This window comes from Wyeomyia smithii, chromosome 3, assembly GCF_029784165.1.
Source record: "Wyeomyia smithii strain HCP4-BCI-WySm-NY-G18 chromosome 3, ASM2978416v1, whole genome shotgun sequence".
Lineage (NCBI taxonomy): Eukaryota > Metazoa > Arthropoda > Insecta > Diptera > Culicidae > Wyeomyia > Wyeomyia smithii.
In genome coordinates, this window is record NC_073696.1 from 276,373,472 (window position 1) to 276,390,083 (window position 16,612).

The 16,612-nt window shown below is 38.8% G+C and overlaps 1 protein-coding gene across 8 annotated transcripts in view; it reads right to left on the reverse strand.

Moving 5' to 3' along the window:
• Positions 1–610: 610 nt before the first annotated feature.
• Positions 611–16,612, reverse strand: part of LOC129729742 (uncharacterized) — a 46,004-nt gene continuing 30,002 nt past the window's right edge. For all 8 annotated transcript variants that reach the window (XM_055688550.1, XM_055688548.1, XM_055688547.1 and 5 more), the window contains exons 3-4: positions 2,610–5,065; positions 611–1,720 (exon numbers count right to left, since the gene is read on the reverse strand). In XM_055688550.1, the coding sequence (XP_055544525.1) occupies positions 1,609–1,720; positions 2,610–5,065 (2,568 nt within the window). In that variant the 3' untranslated portion in view covers positions 611–1,608. The remainder of the gene's footprint in view (positions 1,721–2,609; positions 5,066–16,612) is intronic.

The following is a 16,612-nucleotide window of genomic DNA, read 5'->3' on the forward strand; positions in this document are numbered from 1 at the left end:
GAAAGTTAGAGCGATTTGCAGCGCGCCTCGCCACGACCGCATAAGCTTAGCTTGGAACTTTACATGCGATTATCTCGGAATAGTGTTTTCCGAAAAATGACTTTGCCGTAATCCTGATTGCGGGAAAACTACTGAACCGATTTCCTTCATCTTTTTTTTTACATTTTCGTTACTAAATTCGCCGGTCCTTGAACGATCGCTTTTCGAAACATACAGTTACATTTTGCCGCATGCAAACGTGCATTTTTTGGGAAAAAACGTTCCCATTGCACTGAAAACAAAATACTCATAAAAACGATCGTTCAAGGACCCTGCACAATTCTAAACTAATGAAATAATATAAGTTTTTCGATTTCGGTTGACCCGCTGAGTCTCTATCAGGCTCACCGCAAGCCTCTGCAAAAAATAGCGTTTCGGGGAAACGGCCATTACCCCAGTAATAATTGGTATATCTCAAAATCAAACGTGCTTTGATGCAATGAAAATGGTGCTATACACTTAAAAATAGATTCAAACTTCCCTCATTTTTCTCGACCAAAAAGGTAACCCCTTCAACTTATACCAGCTGTCAATATAATCCATTCTAGTTTTGAATCAAAACAACCTTAGCTTTAAACATAATTATTGCTTTATTTCTCCTCATCATATCGATACTTTCATCACAATTGTCTCGCATTCGATTTTATATATTTTGTTTTTTTATCTTTATTTAAATCTATCAGTATAAACAAGACTATTATAGCAAACTATCTCTACCGTTTAATTAATTGACCATTCAGCGACATAATCTAATAACATATTGGAGGAGTTTCTGAACTTTCCTTCAGTCGTTCATCAATCAGGTCGTGGATTCGTGGTTTCGTCACATGTTCAGTGTCCGACAAAATGTGACAAAATGTGCAAACCGTCCCAATTTGCATGATGCTCGGCCCGTGCACGTAAGCGCTGCGTGTTTAGTCGACGGGATGCCAAGCCGAGCCAATAAATTATCGAAATTAAATAATCGCATTTACATAATTTAGGTAAAATCGAGTAATAAATATGCGAGATTTGTCATTTTGTCACTTTCTTTCTCGTTTGCTAGCGCGTTGATGATTTTTTCTTCGTGTTTTTTTTTTTTGTTTCTAGCTTAGTTTGGGCTTACATCCTAAGTCAGGAGGAGGAGGATTCGTGTGGGGATGGATTCGGATTCGTGTCGGATTTATCATCTAAAGGCACTAATAATGTGAATTATACTGCTTCGCGTTGTCAAGCATAACGGAAATTTTGCTTTTTTCTTGTTTCGCCTACTAATCATCCTTTGGCATTTCGATATAAACAAGAATGTGTGTGTGTTTGATACGGTCTGGTCCTGATTTCCTTTCTCTTTTTATACAATTAATCCGTGTTGGGTTTGTAATCGACTCTAGTAGTAAGTAACAACACAATCTTTTTACAGAGTGAATTATTCAGCTTAGACTACAAAACCAAACGATTTCCTCAGAGTTAAATTGTTGTTTTTTTTCTGAAAGGATTATGTGAAACCGTCTGTTTTTTTGTTTGTTCGTTGGGGTAGTTTTACTCTCTCGAATTGGTGTACGCCAGTCAGTACGAAATATTTCTTGTAGGTTACGTTTTTGGTCGTTGCTGACACACGAATTGACCGCAGTTATGCTGCCGAATGGCATCGGTTACTTCCGATAAGTGGTTGGTCAGTGTCGCTCCGAGCGTTGGATGCATCCTACAACGAATTAAGAGAAATGTGATTATACTGTTCATCTAAAGTTTGTTTCGATGTTTCGAAAGTAACACAAATGTCAACAATGTCAATGATATAAAAAAAAAAATCCAAGCATAAGAGCATTGGAGTTAGAACAGAATTAGAATAAGGACCATGACGTTTTTGTAATCTACTAACTTCAGAACCTTAAGCACCTTATGAGTGAAAAAATAATCCAGTTTAGAGCAAATCAAAGGAAAAAAAACCAAGACGCCCTACTGCGTAAGACTTTCACCTGTTATGAAGTGGCCCAAAAAAAGTATGTTTTGGGCTCTTTCCCATTTTTCATTACAGCAATCCTTTGTTGGAGCCATACAAATGCATGGCATCCTTCAATGCCGCCAGCGAGCAACAGTTTTTCGGTAAAGGGCATTCAAAGTTCGCTGCAGAAAAAAAAATCATATGCAATCTGGCTTGCACACGAGATTGCTGAGATCGGCAGGAAGAGCACTTGCTTAAATCCAAAAGAAGCAACAAGTTGAGCGAAAAAAACAACAGCAGCTCCAGCAACAACTGCGCGGCGGCGGTCGGCCGATGATAATAAGTGAAGGAATGTGGAATGAGCTCGCGAATTTTCGAAAGTGATTTGGGCTGTAAATGGGCATGGCCGGTAGGTACAAAACATGCGCTTTTTCACCGCGGCAACACGGCCAACCAGCCAGCCAGAAGTAATAATACCGATCCATGAGAAAGTTGTAATGTTTTATAACTAAAACGAGAGCTACGCCGCTTTGCTGCGTTGCGTGCGTTTCGATGGCAACCTGAATGATACGAAACAAAACAAAACAAAAAACAAGTCCTTCGCGATCGGTGCGAATGAAACGTGAGTGATTGCGTGATTCCTACTTACATCTCCAGCATGGTGTACATTTTCTTCTCCATCAGTACGACATCGTCGGCACCCTGCTGGACCATGACGAGGCAGAATGTCCGTTTGGCACAGGAAGGATTCTTCCAGTCGGTTTGTTTAAGCTGCTGCTCGAATGCCACCCGCGACGGTCGTGGTAAATCGCGTTCTACGTCTTGCAGCACCTGACTCAGACCCTCACCGTCACTAAATTCTGCTCCACCAATGGCACGCCGGTAGCGACTATGACCGTTGAAAGTAGCATCCAGCCGCTGCATCTTATCATCCGGCAATTCTTCATCATCACTCGGATCGGCTGTTCGCACATTAATGATTTCGATCACATCCCCTTGATCGTCAAATTTATCGTTCCGATAGATTTCATTTTCAAACAAGCTGTCCGTGGAATCATGCTGCTGCTGCTGTTGCTGAACTATCGATCTTTTGGATCGTCGTCCCGATTGGCTCTGCTCCATCTGAGTGATGGCCGTTGTCGGTACAAACAAATAGTACTTCTCCGGATTCGTTTCCACTCCCTCCAGCGCTCGTCTGTGCTGCAAATCGTCCAGTTCCATAACAAGCTGTTCGCCCGATCGCCGCAGCATGTCCAGATCGAAAAAACGTCCCATAGCGACGGCACCGAGACTGAGCGCTGCTCCACCGGCCAGAACGCCTAGAGCTGGCAGAACAATCGAACTTGAAGCTGGTGCCACCACCAGATCAGCTTTGTCCTTAGCTTCACTAGGCTTTGGAGCGAACCCCAGGTTCTTGGAGATCTTGTGGCCGGCTTCGACCAGCGGGTCCAGCACTGGTTTGGTGAACTCGTGCACCGTGTGAATTCCGTTTTGAAAACTATCCTTCACCTTTTCGGTAAGTGTCATCCACAGTGGACGTTCGGGTTTCACACGCCGGATGAATCCGTAGGTGTAAGGATAGGTTGCTGGCATTTTGGATGGTTGGTATAGTTCATCGTACGGATGTTTGGTGGGGAATTTTACCGGAAGTGGATTGTCGTAGTAATCTTTTCCCATCATGGCTGGTTCTATTGCGAAAGGTGAATGATCATTGTGTTTGGCAAATTCGACGTTGATTATTTTCTTGGTAGCTTTCGGGGTTGGTTTATGCTCTGGCGGTACAAACTTTGCTGGCTGCACACCCAACTCTGGGTGGGCGTACTGTAGAACAGGTTTTCTCGAGTCTTCCAGTTCACCCTGTAGTTTATTGCTGCCAGGAACGGAGTACAGTTTGGATACCGGATACACGGGGTTACCGGGATTTTGCAACATTCGACGTTGAATTTTCGGCTGTTGTTCAGCATAGATTTCCTTGTTCGGTGATCGTGCCATATAGTAGTGCTTGCGACTTTCCTGATCATTGATCTTTTTGATGTACTCGATCAGTTTAGCGTTCGAAACACGGGCGTTGTCGGCACGCGAGAAAGGCCCAATGTTTACCGGTACTCTCATAATGATTGGCTGCGGTTGTTCCGCCTCGTTAACCCGCACGCTCGAGCGCAAATTGTCTACGACACTGAACGGTCCGAAACTTTTGGGTTTATCGTTCCGCGCAAAATTATCGGCTGTCGTGAAGGGGCCAATGCTTCGATGGCGACCCGTTTCACTGCTCGTTGGACGAGCGAAAATCAATTGACCGTAAGCATCTCCGGTTCCTTCCATACGCTTCGGGACGTGGCCCTTCTCGTACGGCACCAGTTCACCGTTGATTACTCGAGCATTTCGCCATACCTGTCGTTTATCGGCTTCATCATCCGGAACACGGATACCGTGTACCACTGGAATGCCATCTTCGTCGATCTCCTGTAGAGCTCGTGGTGCTTTCTGTTTCGTTTTGCCACCGAAAGGATTATCCTTCATGTAGATCGCATCGGAACTGATTATTACCGGAGCTGGAACACTGGCCGCGGCATTTTCCTCCACTGGTCGACTGTTGACGGCGATTCTGACCGGCCGACGATCGTTTTTTATCGAACTTTCATCTTCGTACTGCCGTGCTGGCCGCTCGATGCGGTTCACGTGATCGAGAAAGGCACTGATCAGGTCTACCGATTCGGGGGAATTGTCACTTGTCACTCGATACCCGTCCGATGCCACTGGCTTACTGCTGCCCTGTGGAGATCCTCTGGAATGTGGGCTGCTTTTTTCGTCTCGCTTTTTCACGATTATTTCAACCATTCGACCGTTGTTGGAGCGAACATTCAACTTCTGAACGTTGTCCGGATCGAGACTGCGGGCCACTTTCAGCTCTGTTCGGGTGAAGGTTGGCCGAAGGAAACGCAGCTTGGAGTCCGGTGGTAGTTCCGCCGATAGGGAAAACGACGATGACGAGGATGCTTGTGGGGATGTGATCGTAACTGTGGCGTTACCTGTGCTGGTCTGCAGGGTCTGTGCGGTGCAACCTGCTAGAATCCAGAGGGTCAGCGCTAGCAGGGGTCGGGAAATCTGAAAAAACGGAAAAAACTTTTTTAGGTTTTTTTTTTTGTAACGAGATATAATTTCATCTGTCATGAAATGATACTGTGATTTAGGTTTCCTAATGATTTTACGTGATAAATCTATTTCTAGCACGCGATTGTGTACCTAAACTTAACGAAGTTTTTCCATGGTTCCTGCAGTTATACTAAAATTTTTGTTGCAGTTTCAACCGGTTAAATAGATTATTTTGCTTGTTAATAGATATTTTATTTTTATTAAATTGAAATTAAACGTGTGATTAACTAAGATCTTTTCTTGTCAAAAATGTTACAAATCGCTTGGGGTACAGACTTCCGATCCGAGGCCCATGTTACCACCTTTCATATAACACTCGTCTCAGTTCGAAGAGTTCGGAAAATGTCTGTGTGTAATTAGATAAACTGAAATCAAATGAAGTGTCCATACACATCAATTCCTCGGATAGGTGACCAGAGAAAGCAATCATGTAAGAAATGCCAGAACTCACCACATGTGGATATATTCAGGGCTTATTTTGTACAAAGATTTTCCTAGTCTAATTTGATATCGGTAAGTCGGTTTAAAATAGGTTTTATTTCATTTTAATATAATATAACAAAATACATCAATTCAAAATTCTGTTAATAAAGAACCAATCTTGGAAGTTTTTGGAAGTACTTCGGTACTCCCACCATCTGTCGTTAGTTGAAAATCGATCACTTCAATGTGAACATCTTCAACTTGGTTTTCAAGATTACTGCGCTCATTCCTGAATGTTAGCAGGTGTCCTGAACGGTTATCAGCGAAAGGCTCCGCACATTTCAGTTGGAAGCCATCAACATTAACGTAGTTCTCTTGTAAAACCTCCTGAGCAGACTCGCTAAATTTATCGATTTGTGTGTAGAGTCTTTCATCAGAGAACATGACTTGGCGATAACGGAACATATGTGTCAGCTGCAGTTGAATGATGCATTAAGTCGTCGAAAGGTTATCAGTTTGTCGTGAAAAATCTTGATTTTGATTTCATCGTTGTTGAGTTCTACACCATTCAAGCGGATTCTGGATAACAAAAGTGCTCCTATGCTGTTCAGTAATAGATTCACTTCGGGTTGGGATAGAGCGCTATCAATATAATCCCGTGATCAATTATTGTAATAATGTCTACAGAAATTGTAACTGAAATTACAAATACATTTCTGTTCTATTTCTGTTCACAATTTTGTGATTTCTTTCCTCAAACTACTAATAAATTAATACATTCTTACGCACCCATTCGCACACTTCAACATATATTGAGATGTCCATTAGAATATTTTTTTACTGATTATTGTTCCTCCTGAACTCTCTCATGGTTCTTTGAAACACAAAAATATTTGATTTGGGATAACTGGATATCAAATACGATATGTAGTGCACTACCAGCCACAGAGCGGCTTTCTGGAGAGGATTCACAATATCAACTTCCAAGTTTAAAATTTCATCTATGTTATTGAATGTTACATCAGAAGGGAGTCTGGTCTAACGATTCATTAGCTGACAGCGATCATTATAACTCTAATAATAAAATGATTATTCGGATTAAAATAATATAAAAACTAGAAATGCTTCGATAAACTTCTTGTCAAGAACTATTATGAGAACGTTAAAGTCAACCCATATCGTAGTAGACTGCGCTATGCTAACTTATAATAAGAAGATTGTCCTGTGATTATATTTATTGCTCATAAAAACAAACGAAAATTATTGCTTTTGAGTGTTCTTTGAAATGAAAGGTTCAAAATTCATCTAACGGTGTTCATACTTGAGGGTTTTATAAAAACAAGGAGCAACAAAAACGATTCTGCTTTCTGCTTTGGTCCTGGATCGAAACCCGTACAGTATCGAAATCCGTATGATGTTTTTCTTCAGTTTTAAGCATTATAAAAATGAAAATTCATGTGATAGTTACGTGTACATGTCCGTTGAGTTGTTGGCCTTCTGTTAAATTAAACTATGCGCCAGTAGGCCACGAAATAAAAATATTAAAAATGAAAAATCGATCGTGTATCGGTTTCAGTTGTCATTGCGTTGTATCGTTAGAGAATTTACTAAGGAAACGTTCTTTATATAAACACGTTTTTCAAGTGGGATATAAGTGTTTTACTCTGTGAATCTTTTTGAAACTGATGGAAAAAGAAAGTCTTTGTCATTTTCAAGCTGTATATTGGCTGATAAATAGTGTAAATTTTATTTATTCAACAATAACTGTACCGTACGGATTTTGATCCTTGTTAATTGCTTGAACCGCAATCCGTACAGCGTGTGTATCATGCATATATTGTTGAACTTTCTTCTTGTTTTCGGCATATAATGGAAGAAAACAAGTATAAATATACCGCAAACAATTTCGAAGGAGCTGTGACTGAGGTGCGCAAGGGAAAGTCGTACCGGGAAGCTTCGTGAATATCCGGCGTTCCGGTTAATACGACAAGGGGTGCCGCAATGAAACGCTACGAAAATTGCACTATTTCAGCTGATATAAAAAATTAGAAAACCGTGTGAAACTTTAGGAACCAATTGATTCTCAAAATATATTTATTCGTAAATTTAAATAAATTATAATCAAAAGATGTTCATTTTTGTACTTCTATAGCTATACGAATTTTGATTCATTGCTGTATGGACTTTGATCCAGTCTATATCGCGTGTGTGCGGATTTCGATTCAAAAGTGTACGGAGCAATTCTCGCTGAAACCGTCCCACTGGTGACATGAGGTCTTTTAAAAAGGATATTTTTATGTCTAATTGATTGAAAGTAGCGAAAAAATGAGAAAACCGCTTTGGTTAGTTCATATTGATGGACCCCTCGGGCACAAATCGGTTAAACGGTTTTCACAAAAATTGATTTTTGAGCAATTCTCGACCTTTTTATTGATTTATTTCTCTTGAATTTGTCATTGAACCCTCTGCAACCAACACATTGTTTTCAAGAAAGATGATAGAGCTTTCATTTGAACTAGAAAAACCTAAATTATTCCACCTAGCGGTCAGACCCAGCCTTTCTCATCCAAACTTTTATTTGTAAAAATATATTTACATTAACGCTTCAATCCAATAAACGTATATTCACTCTTTAGGTTCTAAAATATTGATGTTGTTGTCTGTCTGTCTGTCTGATCCTTATAGGTTCGAAAACTACCGAACCGATCGACGTGAAAATTTGTACGTAGGGGTTTTTTGGTGCCGATAAAGGTTCCTATGATAGTTTGAGACCCCTTCCTCTTCTGGAAGGAAGGGGTCCCATACAAATGAAACATAAATTTCTGCACAACTTAAGAACTAACCGAGTAAATGGAACAAAATTTAGCATGTGAATGTTTTTAGGGGTAACAAATCTTTCCATAATGGTTCGAGACCCCTCCCTCTTCTGGAAGGAAGGGTTTCCATACAAATGATACACAAATTTCTGCACATCTCGAGAGCTAACCAACTAAATGGAACCATATTTGGCAGGTGAATGTTTTTAGTGGTAACAAATTTGTTCCATAATCGACCTCAGGCAACATTTTGGATTGTAAGATGGCAACTTCCGGTTTCTGGAAAACAGCCAAAAATGGCCGATTTCCACCCAATATAATAATATCCGGATCTAGAATGATACACAGGAGCTAAAATCGATCGAAATTGTCTTCAAATGCCATGATGAAATCCAAAATAGCGACTTTCGGTTTCGGAAAAACAGCGACAAACGACCAAATACCACCCACTATGAGTATTTCTGGAACCGTAACGATGCACTGGAGCCACAAATCGACTTCAGACAACATTTTGAATTGTAAGATGGCAACTTCCGGTTTCTGGAAAACAGTCTGAAAGGGACGATTCCCATTTAATATGAGAATCTCCGGAACCAGAAAGATGGACAGAAGCTAAAAATTGATCACAGACAAAATCTTTAATTTTAAGATGGTTACTTCCGGTGTCTGGCAAACAGCCGGAAATGACCAAATACCATTCAATATGAATGTGTTCGGAACCAGAATTACGCCCAGATGACAGAAATTGATAACACAGGCTATTTTAAAGTCCATAATGACGACTTTCGGTTTTTGAAAAACAGCCCAAAGTGACCAAATACCACCCAATATGAGTATCTCTGGAGCCAGAATGTTGCAAGAAGCTAAAAATTTACCTCAGACACCATTATGAATTGTAGGATGGCAACTCCTTCTGGAAAACAGCCAAAAATGGCCGATTCCCGTCTAACATAAGTATCTCCGGATCTAGAATGATACACAGCAGCTGAAATCGACCACAGACTCCATTTTGAATTCTAGGTTGTTGACTCCCGGTTCCTGGGAAACAGCCGAAAATGATCGAATAACACCTAATACTGGTGTTTCTTCAACCAGAATGACGCATGGAGGCCAGAAATTATCTTAATACCATTTTAAAACCCAAAATGGCGACTACCGGTTTGTGAAAAACAGCCTAAAATAAACAAATGCTATCCAATATGAGTATCTCCGGAACCAGAATGATACAAGAAGCTAACAATTGACCTCAGGCGCCATTTTGAATTGCTAAATGGCAACTTCTCGGAAACAGTCGAAAATGACCGAATAATACTCAACCAAAACACTGACCCTGGACACCCTTTTGAATTTAAAGACAATCACTTTTAGTTCCTGGAAATCAATCAAAATAACTAAATACCTCCTAATATGGGTATTTCCGGTGTTAGATTGATGGCAGAAAATCTGCTGAAAATGACCGAATACCACCCAATATGAATATATTCAGAATTAAGGCGTTGTACAGAAGCCAAAAGTCGGTGATGTTGTCATTTCGATAAAACCTGTCATTTTTAACGATTTGTTATTTGACCTTGATCATATCCTATGGGCGATTCGTTGTGCATTTGCAGATTTTAAGCACATCGCAAGGAATCAATGAATTTGGAACGTTCAAATAGTACGATACCACATTTAAATTATGTTGAGGCCACATATATCGTTCAAACCAGGTAGAGCTTTCAATTGTCTTTGAATTTCTTGTCTTTCCATAACTTTTGAGCCACATATCAATTTGTTATGAAGTTTGTTATTTGTAAGTTTGAGAGATGACTCGTTCGTATGGCACTATTTATGTTCAAATAAGTCATGTAATCTTCGAGATAATAGACTTTCATTGTTTTATAAACAATTTAATACATAACGGTTGCTTAAGTTCGATTATAATCAAATGAAATGGGAACGTATAGGGCAGCCAAAATCTGAAACCACGTGTTCAATCATAATTCACCAGTTAACCCTTAACTAGCCCGCTCATCTCATAATAATAATAATCAAATCGGTTGTGTAGTTTCTGAGATAATTAAGCTTCGCGATTTTCACATTTTGGTACTTTACAGACGAAGTTACAGTCCGATTACAGTAAAATTCAATAGAGTGTTATGATGCAGCTAGTCTTTAAATTTTACACTAATTTTTTGGAAATCGGGTCAGCCATCTTTGAGAAAAGTGAGTGAGTTTAAGTAGTCTTCGGAATATTTTCCTTTGCATAGCTGGATTTCACATTTTTAAACATAACAGGCAAAGTAATAGTCCGATTGCAAAACAAATCAATAGGGTCTTATGGGGCAACTAGACCTTCCATTTGACACTGATTTTTTGAGAATCGGTCCAGCCATCTCTGAGAAACATGAGTGAGATTAAACAGTCTTCAAAACACGTTTCTTTTCATAACTTTTGAACCACAAGTTCAATCTTCAAAAAATTAAAAAATTAATGGTTTTTCAGATAGCCCGTTCATTTGAAATCAATTTTGTTCAAATCTGTAGTGTAGTTTTTGAGATAATGATGTTTCATGATTTTTACATTTTGATACATAACCTCTAAACTAAAAATCCGACCACAATTAAATTTAATAGGGTCTCATGGGGCACCAAGACCTTTCATTTGCAATTAATTTCATGAAAATCGGTCCAGCCATCTCTGAGAAAAGTGAGTGAGAATAAAAATCTGCACATACACACACACACACATACACACACACACATACAGAAAATGCTCAGCTCGTCGAACTGAGTCGAGTGATATATGCCATTCGGCCCTTTGGAGCACTTTTATACTTTCGGTTTTGCAAGTGATTGCTATACCTTTCTAGGAGAAAGGCAAAAATTGGCCGCCATCTTGGATCTCGCCGCCATCTTGGATTTCATCAAAAAAACGTATTTTTGAGCAAGTTCGCAACCACCGATTTTGAATTTGACATCACCATTGGAAAGCTGAGAAAAAATGCTTCAAGATACATTCAAAATATTAGGTGAGCATTGAGGTTATCTTGTCATTCTGGTCACTTTTCAATATCGAGCTACAAACAGTTCAACGCATGACGCGCGTGATTTGATATTATCAACGCAATATACTGAGCCTGTGGTGTGCGTATGATGTGGACAGTCAGTATTCCTAGTTGACAGGTAGCCTTTAATCAATTGGCTGAATTTCGTTAGGTAGCAAACGTACCCTTTTCGTCGATAAGAATTTGCTAGGGATCAAAAAAGTGATGATTCTACTCTTACTTTATTTACGTTAGCATACGCAAATCTTCTCCAGATTACTCGGGATATACTTGATTCATACTATACCTTGGTATACCATACCTTTGTTGATGGTAGTTTAATGCATGAAAAAAACAGTATACAACAGTAGCAAAAACAACATCTAACATTAATTTGTTTAATTACTAAACACGCGAAAACTGGGAACCGTACAGGGAACCAAACTTTGTTCTAGAAAAAAAATCGTAAAAAAGCTTAATCACAAATTGCGTTACACTCTAGGAGGAGCGAGGGAGTGAAAAAATAAACAATGTGAATGCAATGAAAAGGGATCAAAGATATGATTTTTTGCTTTACGTAATTTGTGAACAAACCCAAAGTCACACAGGCACTGAGCATCCACATTTCACGTGGACAACTTTGCGGAGGGGGGTCTGTGTGATGTCCATGATTCATACAAAATTTTGAGAATTTATATGAGAAGTTGTTGGGGAGGGGAAGGGGGGGGGGGGGTAACAAAATCCTTAAAAATCTGTCCACGTGGAACATGGATGGCTCCTAATATACACTACACACAGACACACACCACAGGCTCAGTATGTTGCGTTGATAATTTTCAATCACGCGCGTCATGTGTTGAACTGTTTGTAGCTCGATTTTGAAAAGTGACCAGAATGACAAGATAACATCAATGCTTACCTAATATTTTGAATGTATCTTGAAGCATTTTTCTCAGCTTTCCAATGGTGATGTTAAATTCAAAATCGGTGGTTGCAAACTTGCTCAAAAACTTTTCTGATAGAATCCAAGATGGCGGCGAGATCCGAGATGGCGGCCAATTTTTTTCTACTTCAAATGAAAGCTCTATCATTCCTCTTGAAAACAATGTGTTGGTTGCAGGGAATTCAATGACAAATTCAAGAGAAATAAATCAATAAAAAGGTCAAGAATTGCTCAAAAATCAATTTTTGTAGAAACCGTTTAACCGATTTGTGCCCGAGGGGTCCATCAATATGAACTAACCAAAGCGGTTTTCTCATTTTTTCGCTACTTTCAATCAATTAGACATAAAAATATCCTTTTTGAAAGACCTCATGTCACCAGTGGGACGGTTTCAGCGAGAATCGCTCACGGGTTTTGATTCAGACAAAAAACTGTGTACGGTTTTCGATTCAAAACATGTTCTATTTGAACATGATTTTTTCTAGTTTCGGAGTGATTTTAATCGTTTTGCTTGAAAATAGTGATAAAATATAAGTAGACCTATACTGCCGCTAATAGCAAGTCCGTCCCATTTGCGTTTTGTTGCTGACGAGAAAACAGCAATTGAAAATCGTAACGCTTTGGGTGAAATTTGGCACTCAAATGCTTTTTCAATCAAGACCATCAACAGAATTTAGTACTGCAATGACAATCTAACACTTTTACATCATAAAACTTGTATAAACACCGAAATTTGACTGAAATTTGTTGAAAATCATAAGCTGGGACTCACATGCGATTACTTTTAGGGTACGTAGGCAGAATGATAGCAAGTCAGTCCCATAGCCAGCTACGACCGGTGATGAAAAACCAACTACTGCAAATCGATGGCGGTGCTATAGCTTACGTTTGGAATGAATCTATCGCTGGTCAATTCATAAATGACCTTCTATCGTGCCTTATTAAACAAGTTTTTTGTGAAAAGCATAACAGAATGTACCAACTGCGCCGCTCAGAATAAAATTAGATTTTGTTTTTACATTTGATACTACTGATAAATTCGAAATCAGTGTAACTTATTCTAAATTTTCCTGAGAGCGGTCACACGTTCGTGACGGCGGACAGCTTCGACGTAGCAGTGGAAGCAAATATGAAAGAACAAATACAGCTTAGGAAAATGTTTGCTCCGTTAAGAAACAGTTAAGTAGCGTACCGAAGTATTTGATATGACTAACAAATTCTGCAAAACGAAATTCACGACAATAATGTTACAATTCTGGCCCACGTCTTTACATAAAATACGGATGAAATACGAAAAGTAGTATTTACTCAAGAATGCTAACAATACAGTGACACACCTGAAGCGTCACATAGGTCCACATAAGCACTGAGGAAGACTGTACGTCACAGTCGAAATATATATTTGCGGACTGAATTTCAATATTTATTTCCAAAAAAATTAGTAGAGTATAACGGAAACCGATAACTATTTCTTTGATTGATCTAGCATCAAGTTTCTTTATAGTAAACTTAGCTCCACAACTCTGGAATGTTATTCACTTCATTTAAAACTTGCCAAAGAATTTCCTTTTGAATTTCAAAATTTTCTAACTAAAGTTAAAGTAGCCGAAAAGTGTGAAGGGGAAAGAAAACGAAAATTGGGATTGAAAAAGTTAAATCAACTGCTTCTACGAAATAACAGCAGTAGAAAAACAGCCAAAGTACACCTCATTGACGACTTTGTGGTCAATAGGTCTTCGTACGAGTTTTCACAACCCCAGCAAAATCTTCTAAATATGGGCCTAAATTTCGCAATTCCTTCACGACCCAATATTGAACAATCGATCATCGATATAGAAGCTGGGATGGACAGTTGTAAACTTTCCACAGAACAAACTGGTGAAGTACGGCAAATTTTTTCAAAAATTACTAAGACACTGCCAAGTCATGAAAATTCGTCTGATTTAAAGACAGTTGAGGAATTACGTAAAAAACCTGTTTTCTATTTAAAAGCAGATAAGGGGAACAAAACCGTCATCATGGACAAGTCTGACTATGATGAACAAATAACCCAAAAAATTGATAAAGGTCCATATTGGCAACTGCGACTCAATCCTCTTGCTGATATGGTAAAACGTGTAGAAAATACAATAAAAGAATGCAAACCCGTTTTGGGTAATGCGTTACAAAATCTTCGTGTTTCAAATCCAGTTCTTCCAAGAATAAAGGGTCTCCCCAAAATTCACAAACCTGGAAATGAAATGAGAGAAATTATCTCAGCGGTAGGGGCTCCCACAGAAAAATTGGCTAAATGGCTGGTAAAAGAATTTCAAGCCATGCCCCATAAATTTCCAAGTCGATCAGTAAAGAGCACCGGAGATTTCGTTGAAAATTTAAGATCCTCGGGTAACATCCAATCTGATGAGATAATGGTTTCATTTGACGTTACGGCCTTATTTCCTAGCGTTCCAGTGAATGAAACCTTAAACCTTCTAGAGGACTGGCTTCTTTCCCAATATTTTGATAATACTTGGAAAAAGAAAGTTGACAGTTTGTTGAAACTTTCACGCCTTTGCATGAAAGAAAACTACTTCACATTTCGTGGTAAATTTTACAAACAGACTAAAGGGGCACCAATGGGGAATCCTCTTTCTCCCTTTCTATGTGAGCTCTTCATGGCAAATATAGAAAGTACATTAGAGAAGAGGAACATCTTACCGATTCGATGGTGGAGGTATGTGGATGATATTTTTTGTATTTTGAAAAGGGCGGATCTTGAAACTTTTTTCATATACCTTAATAATACCCATAAAAATATAAACTTCACAATTGAAAAAGAACTTAACAACAGACTCCCTTTCTTGGACGTCGTTGTAGTCAGAAAGTCTACGGACTTGGAATTTGAAATTTATCGGAAACCCACGAATACAAAACGGGTAATACCTAACACTTCAAACCATCCCTTCCAGCATAAAATGGCATCCTTCCATCACATGATCCACCGCATGGAAACTTTACCTCTAAGTGAAGTAGCCAAGCAAAAGGAACTGGAATATATTTTCGAAATTGCTAAACTTAATGGCTACAATGAAAGTATCATTCAAGCCATTGTCGATAAAAAGAAGCGTGCTCAAATTCGGAAATCTTTTACAACACTCACCCCAATAACAGAAGATCTGAAAAGGGTAGCCGTTGAATATGACGTTAACTTGACACGCCCACTTCGTTCAAAATTTACAAAATTTGGGATGGATATTGTCTACACTAGTAGAAATACCCAACTCAAAACAAAATTAGGGTCTACCAAAGACCCTATTGATACCCTGAACAAAGCTGGAATTTATAAAATTGCATGCAGTCACTGTGACATGGTTTACATTGGACAAACTAAACGTAACCTAGGGATACGTTTCAAAGAACATTTCGCAGAAGTGACCAAAGCAAGTAAAGTTTCAACAAATGCCCCACCACACCATTTCAAATCAAAAGTGGCTGAACATATTTTTAACGAGGAACATCCACTAACTTCGGATAACATTCACCTCCTCCGCCCCATTAATAATTTATGGAAATTAGACGTAGCTGAAAGTTTAGAAATTTATAAACAACACTCATGCACGCTTCTCAATAAAGACGCAGGTAATCACCCCTCATGGCTATTCAATCTGCTTCCCAAAAACCCCAGACATGGTACGGTAAACAATCGACCGCATAATTCCCTACCTAACTCCAATTAAGGGTGCTTAATTTTCATTTTTACCTACTACAAATAAAAAAAACAGGATTTACGCTTTGCTCTTTACCAGTCCACATAAGCACTGAGGAAGACTGTACGTCACAGTCGAAATATATATTTGCGGACTGAATTTCAATATTTATTTCCAAAAAAATTAGTAGAGTATAACGGAAACCGATAACTATTTCTTTGATTGATCTATAATTATTTAGGAAAATACACGTTTCTCTTAAGTTGTCCATGGTTCTCCAGCAAAAACCATACGTTCATTGGAATGCTTCATCAAAAATATACAATTCATTCTTTGACAACAAAACGATTGGGCGAACGGTTCTCAAGAAAAGAGTTAATTGTTCTAAGTGATATAAATATATATAAGAATCAAATATTTATTTTCGAGTTTTATTATCTTAGGAACATATTTTTTTATGACAAAGATACTTTACAGAACTAGTTTCACCTTATATTTTATATACACCATAAGTAAATCTTTTTTCGAAAACAGCTTCGTTTGTATCTTATTTTCTGAAATCGGAACAAAAGAGTAATACTTTTGTGTGGCAGCTATTATTATAGA